Below are 17,065 nucleotides of genomic sequence, written 5' to 3'. Positions count from 1 at the left end.
ACCCTGGAGTGACAAAAGTTTTAGCCACAAAAATGCCAATGTAAACATATCCTAAGCGCCAAAGCTTATCTCTCACCAACAGTAGTTGGCCCAATAGCACATATTACCTCAGCTACCTTGTCTCTCTCATCACTGGAATTGGAAAAGGTTCAGAAAAGGGCAACAAATATTTTTAGGGGTATGGAACAGCTTCTGTATGAGGAGAGATTAATAAGACTGGGACTTTTCAGCTTGGAAAAAGGGCAACTAAGGGGGATATGATAGAGGTCTATAAAATCATGACTGGTGTGGAGAAAGTGAATAAGGAAGTGTTATTTACTCCTCCTCATAACACAAGAACTAGGGGTCACCAAATTAAATTACTAGGTAGCAAGTCTAAAACAAACAAAAGGAAGTATTTCTTCACACAATGCACAGTCAACCTGTGGAACTCTTTGCCACAGGGTGTTGTGAAGGCCAAGACTATCACAGGGTTCAAAAAAGAACTAGATAAATTCATGGAGAATAGGTCCATCAATGACTATTAGCCAGGATGATCAGGTGTCCCTAGCCTCTATTTGCCAAAAGCTGGGAATGGGCAACAGGGGATGGATCACCTGATGGGTGCCTGTGCAGTTCATTCCCTCTGGGGCACCTGTCATTGGCTACTATCAGAAGACAGGATACTGGGTTAGATGGGCCATTGGTCTGACTCAGTATGCAGGGCTGGCTCCAGGTCCCAGCGCGCCAAGCGAGTGCTTGGGGCGGCATGCTGCGGTGGGGCGCTCTGCCGGTTGCTGGGAGGGTGGCAGGCGGCTCCGGTGGACCTCCCGCATGCGTGCCTGCAGAGGGTGGGTTTGCTGGTCCCGCGGCTCATTGCTTGGGGTGGCGAAATGGCTAGAGCCGGCCCTGCCAGTATGGACATTCTTGTGTTTTTATCATAGGTCACTTAGACTCTTTGTGCTTCAGTTTCCCACGGGGCTACCCTGCGTCCCAGCAGTGCTGGGAGGAGGATGAAAGCTTGTGTGACACTGGGATACATGGTGCTGTGGGCTGCAGCTAGAGACACTTCTGGAACCCAGGGAGCGGAGGGGCTGGGGAAAGTGGAGTCTGGCCCGGCTGCCTCTAGAGGGCTCTGGCTCTGGCTGCGGAGGGGCTGCTGCGCTCTGTTTCCTCCGGCCCGGATACCGGGGTTTGGTTTCCGGAGCGAGACGGGGTGACTGGAAGTGGCGGCGGGCGCCAGCTCCATTGTGACTCGAGATCGCGGGCTGAGCCGCTGCTGCTGCGGTGGGTCGGAAACCTCGCTCTGTGCCCAGCCGGGGGGATTTTCTGCGGGGGCTGGACCCAGCCCCTGGGGCAGCCCCGGGCTCTGCCGACACCAGCCCCTGAGCCGGAGCCTGCAGGTGAGCGGAGAGACCCGGGGAAGGGCTGGGGCCGGGCAGGAAAGTGACTCTGCACCGACGGCCCCTCCTCGCCCCAGCTCTGCTCCCGGCGCGGGGGTCTGCGAGTCCCAGAGCTGCTGCCCACCTTGACCCTCCCCCCCCCGGCTATGCCCCCCTGAGCGCCTGCAGGAGCCGAGCCAGCTCCGGGGAGCGAACGACCCGGGCCGGGCCAGGGACCGAGTGTCCCAGCCCGAGGGGAGGGGGCGGAAACTGGCAGGGGTAGGAGGAGCGATCAGTGGGGTGGGAGGTTATTATGGGCTGCCAAAGGGGCCCAGTTTTGTGCCCGCTGTCTGGGTGACATGTCTTGCCAGTGACTCATGCTTAGAGGATTCCCCTTTGTGGGGTTCCCCCAGGCCTTGAAACAGGGCATGCTGGGGGATTCCCCACATCTCCCCAAACAAAGGGAATGGGGATGAACCCAGAGCACCTCTGGAGACCAGGGTATTGCAGGGAGTCAGAGGCCACTGGGAAGGGGAAGGGAGGAGAGGGGGATTCTGGAGGCTCATGTCTGGGAGGAGAGTTGGTGGGGACAGCTGGTAGCACTGCAGGTAACATGGGGTGAGCCCAGGGTAACGGGCATCAGGTTGTTGTGGGTGTAGGGGGATCCTGAGGCAGGCTGAAGTGGGCCTTGTAGGAATCTGGGGAGGGTTGTAGGGAAGCTGGGGAAGCCCCTCTCAGTTTACCCCTCTCCCCACCAGCTTCCCCAATTCTGTCCTGTCCCCTTTCAATCCATACCCCTCCTTTGTCCCCATGGGCAGGCGATAGACTCTTCTATTCAGCCCTCTGCTTGTTATCACCCTCCCGCAGGCTGCTGCTAGGGTTCAGAGGGAGCAGAGAGCCTTCCCGGCTGCCTAATCCACCACCATACACTCCCCTTCCCTCCCCCCCCAACCAGGGAGCAGAGATCCCTGCTGGGAGCAGGGAGGGACCGAACTGCCAGTCCCTGGAAAGTCCTGGGAGCCAAACCTGCCCAGACCCATTTACTGCAGCATTCCTGGGCAGTTTCACTTTCCCATGAACAAGGTGAGGAGCAGAGAGAGAGAAAAAGTCAGTTCTGCCTGGTCCCTGCGCTGTTCTGCCTGTGCCCAAGGGGAATCCCACAAAATAGGCAGCTTCTTGGGTTCTGCTCTTTTCTAGTACGTGGGTCCGAGACTCTGTTCCTGGCAGGGTTTAAAAATGTTTGGGTGGCTTTAGGCCTGGTGGGAGGGGCCGGGTCTGCTAAAGTGACACTAGGAGCGCTGCAGCGGCGCAGCTGCACAGGGCGTCTGGTGAAGATGTTCTAAGCTGATGGGAGCAAGCTGTCCTGTCAGCATAATAAAACCATCTCCACAAGAGGCAGTAGCTAAGCCGGCAGGAGAAGCTGTGCCACCCACATAGCACTGTCCAGACCAGCGCTTAGGTTGGTGTAATTTACATCATTCAAGGGGCATGGCTTATCTCTCCCCCCTCCCCGCAGCGACATAATTACACCAACATAACCTGCTGTGTAGACAAGCCCTCAGCGTTTTCTCAGCAAGGCAGAGCCCATAGGTGCTGGAACAGTTTTTATAGTGGAGGTGTTGAAAGCCATTAAACAAAACTGTAAACCCTGTAAATGATGGAAATGACTTCAAACCAAGCACCCCCAGCACCCATGGCGGAGCCTAGTGTCTGTAAGAGAAAAGTTTAGGATGTGAAGTGGACTAAAGCCCCTTCTAGAACCTCCCCAGTCACCCTTCTCAGCCTCACCGGCTGCAGCATAACAGGCCCTTTTCTCTCCAGATTGTCCCAACCCCCCTGGGGCATAGAGCAAGTTCTGTTCGGCTCAGTGTGGGTATTTTTAGTGAGCTGCTGGAGGAGGAACAGGACTGTAAATGCGCCAGGGGAAGGAAGGGAGGAAAGGGCATGACAAGTCTGCTGCGACTTGTGTGACTCCAGGAGGTCTGGCCACCAGAGATATAGGGGTGCTGGACCCACTTCTTTTCCAAGGAGCCAGCCACTTGGTGACAGGTGCAACGTATGGGAGATGGGCAGCAGGTACTGAGTGGGGGCGATTGTCATTACAGCCGCTGGTGACGTTAGAGGAGGTGACTGTTTCACCATGGAGCCCTGGGTGATGCTGGATCCGCGGCAGAGAGCCCTGTACCGGGACGTCATGCAGGAAAGCTATCAGACCCTGATGTCGCTGGGTGAGGAACTCTTTTCATCTCTCCCTTCTCTTCTCTCCAACTTAAATCCACTCCTTCCTGCCCACCCCCAACCCCCTTCCCCTCTCCATGAAGACGGCCGGGGAGGAGAAGAAAGGCAGGGAGCTGCACCCTAGGAAGCCAGATGTGAGGACGCAGGTATCATGCCAGTGCGGCTAGAAAGCCCCACAGGAATCCTTGACACTGATTGAGTATTAAACGTTTCATGAATCCTAAGCAAGTTGCCACAGAGCACTGTGCTTTGCTGATAGCGAAGGGCAGACTGAGGAGCTCTCATAGGATTGAGGAGCAGCAGGAAGTAGCCAGGGGCTGGATAAGTGGAAAGGACACAGGGCTCGAGGTGGTCCGCAGTTCTCAAACCAGGTGTTTTTTCTTAGGAAGAGTCGGCTTCCTCCCTTCTTCCCCCCCAAAAATGATTTTTTCCTCCCAAAGAATTGTCAATGTTTTGTGGGGGTTGTTTTTTTTAGAGGGGGGGGAGGAAGAGAGCCACTTTTTTTGGATACTTGTTTTCCCGAAATTTGTATCAAAGCCATTATCATCAGTGTTTTTTTGTTTCCCAATAAATGGAATTTTGGGGGGAAATGAAAAACTTCCATACATGTTTTTGGGGAAAATTGAATTAAAAAATAAAAAGTGGGACACTGAGATGAAAACAACATCACAATTTTTTGCCCGAATATTGATTTATTTGTTCATTTTTCAACCCACTCTCTCCGTGGGAGCTGGAGACTGGTAGGAAGGGTCAGATGCCAGGGCAAAGGTATACTGGCTAGAGGCAGAGGGGACCAGACAACAACTGAAACCGTGGAGTGGGCTGAGGACAGAGGCAGAGCTGGCAGAGCAATGAGTGCAGTGGGAGGAGGACACGGAGAGAAGGCCTGAGGGAATTGGGGTCAAGGCTGTGGCAGTGGAGAGTGCAATGAGGATGTGTTTGTGGGGATAGGTCAGGCCAGGAGCTGGTTGCTACCTCGGCTAATGGAGAGGGGGAAGTTGGGCTGGATGGAAGCAGAGAACAGAAGCCCAGAACCTCAAAGGTATTTAGGAGCTGGGCCAGAGAGGGATAGAGGGAGAGGAGAGATGGAGAAATCATCTAGAATGGAGGAGAACAAAGGCTTGCCTGAAAGGGGAGGCCCCAGAGGAAAGAGATTGTGGCAGGGGATAAGAAGGGCTGACAGGCAGGAGGTGATGGAGACTGAAAGAAGAAGCTGAAGAAACCTGAGGTGGCGAACTGAAGATCTGAGGCAAAGTAGGGAAACTGTCAGTTTCCCAGTTCAGTAACCAGGAGGAACTGGCTGGATGGCATCTGTCAGAGCCTCAAACCGCCCAGGCTAATGCATGAAAATTGAGGCACACTGGATGGTTCCTGGCATACTAATGTTGGTTGTAGGTGCTTGGACCTCCCCTCCCACCATGAACAGCTCTGGGCTGGCTCTCCCAGCGTTTGCAGGAGAGCATCATTAGCACTCTCTTTTTTTTTAACAGAGGAGGCCTGGGGTAAAATGAGTAGAAGAACCAGGAATTAAACCTGGGTTTCCTTCCTGACCACATTGCCGCTCCTTGGCTGCTCTGAACGGTCCGTAATACAGCCCTGCGAACAACAACACACTGAAATCTGTGTCTTTTATAGATTTAGTGCAAAATTTGCTTTCTTTATTGATAGTCTACACGCTCGGGGGAAGGAAGGTGTCCGCAGAGTCAGAGGACAAAAGGGGAGGATGGCACAGAGCGGGATGACACAGTCAAGGCCTTTGGTCTACACCAGAGAATGAAGCCATTCGAGCTGAACAGCTGTAATCCCAAAGGGCTCAGTGCTGGCCCGGCTTACTGAACCACTCCACTGCAGGTTTGTCCTGCATTCACCTCCCAAACGGCAGTGCCCTCTGGGTAGCCTCTCCGACAGCTGGAGAGTCCACTGACGCTGCTGTGAGTTTTATTACGGCAGCTGTGAGTGACCCCAACTGAGATTGGGATTCTGTTGTACTTCACCCCCCTCTCAAACCTAGCCAGTGGGGATGCCTGCTCTGAAGAGCTTGTACTTCAAACAGATAAAGGGTGAGAGGGAAAACAGAGGCAGTGACTCACCCGAGGTCACCCAGGAATAGAATCTCGGCATCGCAACTGCCAGCCCAGCGCAGTGTCCACAGGACCGGCTATGGTTCAGCTGCAGGACTAGTCTGGCAGTTCTGGCTAGCTTACCTTCACCGTGGTACTAACACCGTGGCGGGGCGTGGATCAGCGTTCACAACTCTCTCCCAGTCAGTACTCAGCCCAGGGAAGCTAATGATCCAACCAACAGGCCCAATTCGGTGATGAACCCTGGTCATATGCCCCCTGAGGCGTGTCGTGCATACGCTAAGAAAACTAATGCAGGTCAGACTTCAGCCCTGGAAAGTCCTTACTCCCATAGCCCAGGTCATAACTGTGCGCAGCATGTTTGCAAGTGGACCCAGGGCATGCTACAAGCGTGCGGGCAGGTTAAAACAGCTCTTAGCACGGTTAATTTCTCTGGTGCAGTCAAGGCCGCAGAGTGGACAGAACAGCAACATCTATGGTCATCTTCTAGGGCTGAGCAGGCTATAAAGACCAGAGGATGGGCCATAGGACAGGAGGTTTGGAGGAGATGGACAGAGAGGAACGACAGTGCGTAAGTGTAAAAGAAGAAGGCACAGACTTGAAGGCTGCGAGCTTGGAGTCAGTAGAGTTAAGGGGAGAAAGAGACCAGAGGAGTTAGGGAAGTTGTGAGCAACAGGGGCAGGAGGATGAACTGGGGGACAGGGAAATGAGATGAGGCCTGGATCGGAAAGAGAGAGGAGAACACATCACAGAAACCAGGCCACGAGAGAGGGATTCAGCTGTTGAACAGCTGAGCCAGCAAAGAGCTGGGGAAGAAAAGACACCCCCAGGACAAGGGGGCAGCCAGAGAGGCAGAATCAGAGAGCAAGGAGCTGGAGTAGAGACACCTAATGAACCCTGATATCACCTGTTTTTCCCCCACGAGCACTATTTCCGATTTCTAAACCCGACCTGATCTCCTGGATGGAACGAGGGGAGGAGCCATCCGCCCGGGATTTCCAGGGACGGGAGAGCCCCTGAGAAGCCCCCGCAGGTGAGCAACCGGGTGAATCAGACTCCCCCGGCCCATCCACCTGGGCGAATGGGGCACAAACAACACAGCCGCTGGAATTCCCATGAGCTCCCGTCTTCTGCCTCCTCCCACCCGGGTCAGGTTTGTAGCCAGCAGCAGGCGTTGTGGATATAGCTGGTTGGAATTTGATCATTAAAACTTTTTCTTGTTTTTAAGAGGGAGGACCAAAAAAAGGAGCATTTTCACCAAAACAAACATTTTTGCAGGAAATCTTCATTTTGGTCAGAATTTCCACTTTTTCAACCCAAAACTAGAAAATCAAAATAATCTGCTTTTCTTCAAAAATAAAATAAAATAAAGGTTTGCAATAAAATTATTGGTTGGTTGGTTGATTTATGAAAACTGAACATTTTTAGAGACAGCTCAAAGTTTTAAACTGCAGATGGTTTTTCAAAAACTGAAAATTGAGAGAAAGGGATTTCAGACTAGATGTCCCGGTGGATACCCTTTTAGCCTTAAATTCTGGGACTTTTCTGACTTCAGGTTCTTATAGTGACATTTTTGGTGTACGAAATTAAACAAAATTTAAATTTAAAATCGTCTAAAATAAAATTCCCATGAATCATAATTGTCGCTTTTCAGCTAACTCCAGCTGTGTATTTGTGGCAGACGTCAGTCATGGTTCCCCAACAGTCCTGGCTTGTACCTGGCAGCAGCTCCCTTCCCCGGAGTCTTCAGATGGGATGTGAAGGCAGAATAAACCCCTCCTCTCTCTTCTGTGGGGAAATCTGGGTTCCTTTCCCCTCCACGCCCCTGTGCAGGGAGTGACTCATGCCTGGACTCTCTCTCCCTTTGTCCCAGCAGCTGATGGTTTGGTGAGCGACAACGAGGAGGAGGATGCTGAGGAGGAGGAGGAGGAAGGCTCAGAGGAACTGGAACCACGCACGTCTCAGAACCCTGAGTGGGAAAAGAGCCCTGCCAACTCCGATGAACAAAAGAAAGCCCAGCCAGGGAAGAAGCATGACAAAGCCACGCAGCGCGGCCCAGGCCTGAGGAAGCCGAAGGGCACGGTGGCCCAGACTCGCTGTGGCGACTGCAGGAAGAATTTCGAGCGTGGGGCGGCTGGGGGTCGGCAGCAGAAGGGCAAGCCAACCGAGGAGCGCGCCAAACCCTTCCGCTGCCAGGACTGCGGCAAGAGCTTCATCTGGGCATCGCACCTGGAGCGGCACCGGCGCATCCACACTGGCGAGCGCCCCTTCCGCTGCCCTGAGTGCGGGGAAAGCTACAGCCAGAGCTCCCACCTGCTGCAGCACCGCCGCACCCACACCAGCGACCGGCCCCACAAGTGCGGCGACTGCGGGAAGCGCTTCGCCCGGCCTGATGAGCTGGCTGCCCACCAGCAGGGCCATGCAGCAGACAAACCCCACAAGTGCAGCCACTGCGGCAAGGGCTTCATCTGGGCCTCCCATCTGGAGCGGCATCAGCGCATCCACACCGGTGAAAAGCCCTTCAAGTGCCCTGAGTGCGGGGAATCCTTCAGCCAGAGCTCCCATCTGTCAAAGCACCGGCGCAGCCACACGGGGGAGCGCCCTTACCGCTGCCCGTACTGCGGGAAAAGTTTCTGTCAGAGCTCAGACCTAGCCCGCCACAAGCGGACCCACCTGGGCAAGAAACCCCTGCTCTGCGGCGACTGTGGGAAGTGCTTCCGGGCTGGCCCGGCCCTGGCCCGGCACCAGCGCTCCCACCGGCGGGAGAAGGCCCACCGCTGCAGTGACTGCGGCAAAGGCTTCGTCTGGGCCTCTCACCTGGAGCGGCACCGGCGGGTCCACACGGGTGAGCGCCCCTTCCCCTGCACCAGCTGCGGGGAGCGCTTCGCCCAGAAGGCCCACCTGCTCCAGCACCGCAAGACCCACTCCCCCGACCGGCCTTACAAGTGCGGGGACTGCGGCAAGCGCTTTGGGGACAACGCCGCTTTCCTGGCCCACCAGCAGAGCCACGCGGCGGAGAAGAGCTACAAGTGCAGCGACTGCGGGAAAGGCTTCGCCTGGGTCTCCCACCTGGAGCGGCACCGGCGCATCCACACCGGAGAAAAGCCTTTCAAATGCCCCGAGTGCGGGGAATCCTTCAGCCAGAGCTCGCATCTCACCAAGCACCAGCGCAGCCACCTGGGCAAGCGGCCCTACAAGTGTAGCGACTGCGGGAAGGCCTTCGGCCTCACTCTTGACCTCATCATCCACCAGCGGACCCACATGGGCGGCAAACCCTATAAGTGCTCCCAGTGCAGGAAAGGATTCACCCGCCGGGCCAACCTCATCAAACACCAGAGGAGCCATGGGGAGGAGGAGCCCTGAGGGGATTCACAGACTGGGCTGTAGGGTGGAGGGAGCCAAAGGGGGTAGGATAAACATGACAGTTGGAGGCTAACAAGAGCTTGTGTGGCGGGGAATGGTATAAATGTGAGGCTCAGAGGCTAACAGGATACAGGGAGGGTATGGATGTGATACTTGGCTGCTAATGAGGTGGGGGAGCAGTATAAATGTGACACAGGGAGGCTAATGGGGAACAGTATAAAAGTGACACATTGAGGCTAATGTGGGGGAACAGTATAAATGTGTGACGGAGGCTAATGTGGGGGAACAGTATAAATGTGTCACGGCTGCTAATAAGGTGGGGGAACGGTCTAAAAGTGATACATGAAGGCTAATGGTTGGGGAACAATATAAACGTGACACACAGATGCAGTATAAATGACTCTTGGCGCAGCTGCCTTGATATTCCCTGTGTCTCACAGTAAGGTTGCCAGTTTTGGTGGGATGTATTCCTGGAGGTTTCATCGCATGACATAATCTTTAATTAAAGATTAATCTTTAATTCCTGGAGACTCCAGGACAATCCTGGAGGGGTGGCAAACCTAGTCCCTCGAAAGGCATTTCCAGATGTCTCAGAGTGTGTCAACTGGCCTGGCCCACCCCCAGTCACCAAGGGAGACAAAAAACCTGGCAGGCCAGCTAGTCATCACCTCCTGCTCCCCATTTGCTATGGGGTCCTGTGTAGGGATAATGGAGATTTAAACAGAGGTTCTGCTGCACTCCCCCCTCCCCCCTGCAACATGCCCAGGATGGCCCAAACCCTCAAAGGTATTTATTCCTTTGATATCAGTGGATTTTAGGAGCCTAAATATTATTGAGGTTCTGGGCCAACATCCGCAGGGTGAGAAAAGCCTCCAGCGGGATCAGAGCTGCAGATGCTGCTGTGACTTGCCCTTGCCTGTGAGAGCAGCTGCCAGTAGATAAGGGGTTCAGGCCGGGCAGGCAGTGGCCGCAGCAAGGCCATTGTTTTGCTCCAGCAGATCTGAGCTCCCTGAGGACAGAATCAGTTCCTTTTGTCACCAGATCCCAGCGTGGCTCCCCAGAGGCCTGTCATCTCCCAACCCCTGTAGGAATGTCCGTCTGACGCTTCCAGGAGCCACGTCCTTGGATATTTTTTTTTTGGAGTGCATCTTGCTGAGTTTAGTTCTCCACCCCTGAGTCGTAGACAATGGTTTATTTGTGACTTTTTTTGCTTTCTGTTGGAGGCAAATAAAATAGAATGTAGTTTTACCAGCCTTGCAGACTCCAGGATACTTGGCATGATTAGAAATATGCCTTTAAGTACAGCAAGATACTCATTGGAATAGAATCTATTTAATTTGAACAGGAGTGTTGTAGATCTATAGGTACCATTAACTCAGGGCTGGTTCAGACAAACCCAGGCCTTCTGTGGAACGTTTATTTGGGATCCCCGTGAGGGAGAGAGACTGCCCTCTCTCTTCAGTTAGTTATCAACCAGGAGCCCAGTAACAGGCCAAGCCTTTCATAAGTGACGAGCTATTTGAACTCCTCCAAGTACTAAACCTCACACCTTCTACTCCAAGTACAGGGCGTGTTTCTTTGACCTCCCATCTGGAACATAAAGCTACACTGACATGCATATTGGTTTTAGAAACCCTTACCAGAACATGACACTCTACTGTACACGCTTCTCCTATAGGGGGTGTAGGAGAGATCAAAGTCACTTAGTGCCCAGCAGGAAGGCACTCAGATACTCAGGAGATGAGCGCAATAGAAGAACCTATATAGAAAAGAACAACTTTTGGGTGTCCAACTTTTGGGTGTCCGTAAAAGTGTTTAATTTTCCAGAAGGCAGGAGCTTAGCCCTTTTAGGTGGCTCATGCTAGACACCCGAACTCTGTAGGCATTTCTGGAAAACCGTGGCCCAATTTTCAGTCCCCTGCCCTCATCTCCCCTTGCCTGCAAACTCCCAGAATTAAAATACCTGCAGTCTCAATTTTAGAGGAAACGGGGAAAAAATTACAGAAAATTTCAGAGGCCTGACAAAGTTTCACTGGTTTAACGAAGATCTTGTCTACACACGCTTTTTATAGTAGTTTAATTATCATGGTTGGGGTGTGATTTTTCTAATGAACTAAGTGCACTGGTTTATCAATATAAAAGTGCCTTATTCTGGTGTAACTTAGGTAACAAGGCAGCTTACTTCGACCTAACTGTGAAAGTGTCTACACTTAAATTTCGCTCCCGCGGATGTAACTGCCCCACTACACTGACTCCATCTCCATGAGCAGCGTAGAATCAAGGTTGATGTGGTTAGGTCAATGCAGTCTCAGTGTAGACACTGCATTGCTTAAATTGATTGTTACTGGCTTTCAGGACCCGTCCCACAATGCCCCACATTGACAGTACAATCGATACAAGGACTCCTAGTGAGGACACGCACCAATACAAGGAGCGAAGTGTAGACACGGACAAGTGATGCAATTACTGCAGCAGCTGTATGCCAACATCAGTTAACTTACTTTTGTAGCATAGACGTGGTCTTATTCCCCTTCCTTCCAGGTATAGCTGTTCCAGTATACATACTTTTATGCTGAGGTCAGGTCTATACTACAGTGGTTTAGCAGCATAGCTATGTTGGTCAGGGGTGTGAAAAAAAAAACAAGCCAGGGTAGATACAGCTATGCTGACAGAAGAGCTCTCCTGCTGACATGGCTAATGTCAGTGGGGGAGGTGGTGTTACTATGCCAAAAGAAATACTGCTTCTGTTATCATATGCTGTGTCTACACTAGAGGATCTGCTGGTATAGCTGTATGGGCAAAGCATTTGTAGCGTAGACAAGGCCTGACATAACTTTGTCCACAGTGGTATAGATAAGACGGTACAAGGACTAAAGTTGAAATTTTAAAGTGATTCAGTTCAACCAATGCAGCTTTATATATGGACACTCTGAATTTGGTTTAAACCTATTTTACAATGGTTTACCTTGCACTGGCAAATTTTCAGGTGTAAGCTATGCTGATATAACCAGTTTTAAACCAGAGTAAAGTGGTTTACACCAATTCAGCAAATTTAGGTGTGGACGCAATAAAAACAAAGTTGATACAAGTTGACTTAATGTTGTAGTGTAGACCAGGTTTAAACTGTCTTTTAAACCCAATTAAGTTAAACCAGTGCAACTTCTGCATGTAGACATGATCTAAGAAATTAAGCGTCTTTTAAGGATTAAAAAATCATTACACTGACTTCTTTGAAAGTGCTTGGAGATCCGCTGTGGAGAACATACAAGGTAAATGCAAAACATTACTGACTGCACCTTTCCGTTGGGGTTCTGAAGGCCCAGAGGGTCAGGTAGGTACATGGTGACCCAGAGCAGTAGAGGGCATTTCCTGGCTGTGGAACTCAAGGGTCTCATGTCTGACTTTTCTGAGGGTCTTTAGCATGTTCAGAGGGGAGGCAGCCCTTCCGCGTGTCCATGTGTCACTATCCCAGGTGGCCTTCGTTACATAGAGCTTGTGTTTATAGTAAAATCCCCAACTCTCCAGATTGCGCCCCACCCCGTATTCAAAAACCATGAGTTGGGCCCCCAAAAGTCACAAGTTGCTTAAGAGAAACCACCTTGAAAATAATATTTGCTTTCTGAACCTCTAGGGGTTAACACATTCAAGCTTTTCTCTGCAACACAGGGGACTGGATGATGACTTCTCTCTTTATAAAATTATTGCTGAGAATTTCAGGTGACTCCAGCAGCTGGGGCTTTTAGACAATGACCAAATATCACAAGACCAGTGATAAAGATGATGGTAACCCTGGAATTTACTCCCCGCCCCATTGCTGCAATTAGGGCCAAATTAAAAGCTGCCAGGGTCCTAGCCATGTCACCTGCGCCCCTCCCCACACTACAGCCCCACCTTACTTGGGATGCCAGCAGCAGAAGCTACCATTGCAAGAGCCAGCTGATGGAGAGCCTCTGCCTCCTCTTTCAGCAGCCTGTGTCTGCTGCTCCCTGCTTTCATGCAAGTGGAGATCTCACCTGGGCTTGACTCAAAGGATGCTCTCTATAGGGGCCCCTGCTGAGCCACAATGGAGGGCAGCAGCACCCAGGGTCCCAACCCAGAGTCTTCAATTTGGCATTAGCAGTACGGGGCTCCCCAGAGCCGTCAAGCTTCAGAGTTAAAATTGGGATGGATAAGGCCCCCCACCCCTCAGCAATTGGCTCAGGCTCCCTGCAAACTCAGGCAGACATCACCATAGGGGTCACATTTTAAAGCTTAACAAGCACACAGTCTAGGAACCTCATTATTCAAAGAAAACTAAGTACAGGAGTCAGGGCCAGTAGTGCCAAAGGGTAAAATTTTCAGAATCTATGAGATTCATGAGTGACATAGTTACATAAGAGCCTAAGTGTCACTGAACGTCAATGACTCACTTTTGATGGTGGGACATAGCCATCTAAGTCACTTAGCGTCACAGAGCTGTAGGGTCTGGTCTATGCCCTGGCTATAACCAGGCCTGTAGGAGTGACTCTTTTAGTGGGCCAGGCCCCTAGCTGCACACGGTATGTTGACTCTGCACAGAAAAACCCACAGCGGCGAGTCTCAGGGCCTGGGTCAATGCGCTGAAGTAACCATGGAGATGTTCCCACCCAGGCTCCAAGAAACCCACAAAGTCCAAGACTGCAACCCAAGCCTGAACATCTACAGTGCTATTTTTAGCCCCACAAGCTGAGTCAATGGCCCCGGGCTCTGAGACTCGGCACCGCAGGTCTGTCTTGGGAAGGTAGATGTACCTCAAGACGGCCTCCCCGTCTCTGTCCATAGCTGCCTGCAGTGACTCCAACCCAACCAGACTCCAGCAGGAGGTTTCAATCGGGCCCCTTCAGAGCTCTCAGAGTATTTCCAGAGACACCAGGCAGTCTTTGCAAAACAAGGTCACCATTGATTAGTCCCTGGGCGTACAAAATCAGAGAGCCCCTGCACTAGCCCAAAGAGAGGAAGCGTTCAGCCCGGCCAGGGCTCCCTTCAGCCACGCTGCCATCAAAGGCATCTTGTTTGGTTCTTGCTCCCTTTGTCCCTTTGTCCTTGGATTCCAGCCACTTGTCCCTTTTGCTCTCCATCCAGCCAAGGCCTTTGCTCCACTTCCCTGCCAAAGGGTGTGTGCCAGGGAGGGAAGGAGAGGGGAAGCAATCTCTTTCCTCTGGAGTGCTGGTTGCAAACATCCTGGCCATTGGAGTTCCCAGTTCTTCCAATGATAGGAGGTCAGTTTCAGCCATTCCTTTCAGGACCCAGTCATACCCCACCCTCCCTGACAATTACAAACCTTACAGCTCCTGTCCTGTCCTAAGAGCAGCTTTTTAACAGGTTCGCACCCACTAGGGAGCTATGCAGAGCACAGAGGGAAACTGTCATGCATCACCATCATAAAAGTATTACCCAAATCCCTGCTTTGTCACATACTAGCCTGGATCCTTAAAGGGTATTTAGCCCCCTAATTCCCAAAGGAGCTACCTTTGAGGCTTCAGGCCAGCAGTGAGGAGAGTAACTCCTGAATACCTTTAAAAATCTGGCCTAAGTCACTTTTGAAAATGGTACATCTGAAAATGGCACCGTAGGTCTTAATCCGGTTCTGAGTCCGCTGGAGATTATCCAACCTCCTGAGCTCACTGCAAGGCAGCTGGTGTTCTTGTGTTAAAGCAATGAAAGCTTGTAGAGAAACATGAGCATATTTTGAGTCAAACATCACATAGCACAGAAGCAGAGCTTGCTGCAAGCTTTCTGCAACTGCAGGGCTGGCTCTGGCTTTTTTTGCCACCCCAAGCAAAAAACAAAAAAGGGGGGGGGCACAGTGGCAAAGCAAGGATTTAAAAAAAAACAAAAAAAACCCAAACCTGCGGCACAGCCAGAGCAGCAAAGCGGGGGGTGGGAGAAATGGCACGGCTGGCAAAGCGGGGGGGGGGGGGGGGGGGGGCAAAAAAAAAACCCTATAGGGCATCTGGAGCCAGGGTGCACGTGGACTCCATGTGCTGCAGAGTGCGTGCCTGGTCTAGTAGGAGGGAGGGGGAAGGAGGGCAGCCAGGGCTTCAGCAGGGTGCTTGCCCAGTGGCCTCGATCGCTGCGCCGCCTGCCGGGAGGGCTCCACGCTGCTCTGGTCGGTGGGGAGGGAAGGATGCGGGCTGCCCTGCTGAGTTTGCTGCAGGGTGCTCCCCTCTTCCGCCCCCTACAGGGTAGCCAGATCAGGGAACCAAAAGAAAACCAAAACCAAAACCAAAAAAGCAGCTGTGCTACCCTAGGATTGGGTGGAATGCCGCCCCGTAGAATCTGCCGCCCCAAGCACGAGCTTGCTCGGCTGGTGCCTAGAGCCGGCCCTGTGCAGCCGATAGCCCCACTTCTCCACGTGGCATCTGCCTGCATCCTACAGCTGCTTTTGGCCCAGCTCGCCCAGGGCGGGTGGATATGTAAGGCAGGCTGAGCCATGTTGTTATCCAAGGGTTGATCACACGCAGGGCTGAGCAGGCAGTAGTCACAGAGAAGCATGGGCTTTAGCAGGCATCTCCTCCAGGTCCGCAGAGCTCCCTGCTACTAAGCTGCCCATTCAGTATGACTTTCAGCGGCATCTCTGTCACACGGAGCCCCTGGCTGCAGCCAGAGACAGATGCTGCTGGCTGAGTGGCGTCCAAGCTCCCATCTGCCACCACTGAATAGGCCATGGAGTTCTTAGCCAAGGCAGCCAATCACCTTCTGAACAACCCTAACAAGCTAATGTTCTCCGGGGCTTGTGTCGTATTGTGGTAGAGAACTCCGGTCACTTTGAGCACAGAGGCCCAGCAGCTAGCCAGAGTAAGCCATCTTGTCTCATGCCATGTGGCTGGCATTGGCAGTCTCCCACCTGAAGCTAGTTTATCCTTTCTTCTCTTTACCTAAGAAGTGGTCTACAGGGAGGGTGATTTTCTCCACTAAAGAGCCCGGGTTTGTGTTCCTTCAACGAAACATTTTTTTTCTGCAAAGTTGAAGCATTGCTGCAGCATCCTTCTCTGGCCAGATTGTGGCATTCACTCTGCTTGTCTGCCTTCTGCTGCCTTTGCACCCCAAAATCTAAACATGCACGCACACATCCTAAAACATCTGGTTCCTGCCTCATCCCCCTTTTGGCTTCTATCTCCCTTCCCCAATGGTCCCCATCCCCCAAATCATTTGGTTCACATCCCTCCTCCCCATATAGTTTGGCTCCTTTTCTGTCTCCCCTCACCCCCACACACCCCTGAAATAATTTGGCTCTGTTACCTCCCCTACTCACACCCCTTTGTTATTATAGATTGTAAGCCCCTCAGAGCAGGGACCATATTTTTGTTCCGTTTTTGTACAGCACCTGGCATGACAGTGTCCTGGTCCATGGCGGGGCTCCTAGGTGCTGCGGTGTATTATGGTAGCCCCAAGAGACCACAACTGAAATCAGCCCCCCTGTGAGTCCAGGGGCTGCACAAACACCATGTGAGAGGCCCCACCACCTTACAGGCAGGCAGATAACAGACCAGCAGAACATTCCCAGGCGCAGAACTGGGGGACAAGGAGCAAGTTTTTTGGCTTTCCTAATTAACTGCCCTAAGGGAGCCCTCCCCTTGCTGTACTAAGTGCCACTCTGCCCCTGCTGGCACATAAGGCCCTCCCTCCCAGGGGAACAGCCCCCTTCCCCTAGCAAAAAGGCCTGGCTCTCCTGCCACCCTCCTCCTCTTGCCTGCCCCACAACCAGAGCACAAACAGGGGGCTGGGAGGAGGTCGGGTCACTCCATCTGGCAGAGGTTGTGGGGGCATCACCCCCACACCCCTGCCATAGCAATCCATTGGCTCCAGTTCCCCTCTTCAAACGCCCTACCAGAAATCATTCAGCACCAGCATCCGCTCACAAAAAAAAAAAAAAAAAAAAAATTGGCATCCTCCCAGAAAAACATCTCCCCGCTACCACACCCCCTCCCTTACCTGGAAAGAAGGTGTGTAACAACAGGAGGGACCAGCTGTCATCCATCAGCATCCCCAGGGTGAGAGTCT

At 52.4% G+C, this 17,065-nt stretch overlaps 1 protein-coding gene across 1 annotated transcript; it reads left to right on the top strand.

Annotated features, from left to right (window-relative positions):
* The first annotated feature begins 1,144 nt into the window (after positions 1-1,144).
* On the top strand, positions 1,145-12,658 carry LOC115641020 (zinc finger protein CKR1-like). Its single transcript, XM_030544106.1, has 3 exons — positions 1,145-1,382; positions 3,467-3,589; positions 7,557-12,658. The coding sequence occupies exons 2-3, from the start codon at positions 3,502-3,504 to the stop codon at positions 9,041-9,043; spliced, it is 1,575 nt and encodes a 524-aa protein (XP_030399966.1). The 5' UTR covers positions 1,145-1,382; positions 3,467-3,501; the 3' UTR covers positions 9,044-12,658.
* Positions 12,659-17,065: the final 4,407 nt, after the last annotated feature.

The sequence above is a fragment of the Gopherus evgoodei genome, unplaced genomic scaffold (assembly GCF_007399415.2).
Source record: "Gopherus evgoodei ecotype Sinaloan lineage unplaced genomic scaffold, rGopEvg1_v1.p scaffold_33_arrow_ctg1, whole genome shotgun sequence".
Lineage (NCBI taxonomy): Eukaryota > Metazoa > Chordata > Testudines > Testudinidae > Gopherus > Gopherus evgoodei.
This window is presented reverse-complemented; position numbering and strand designations above follow the sequence as displayed.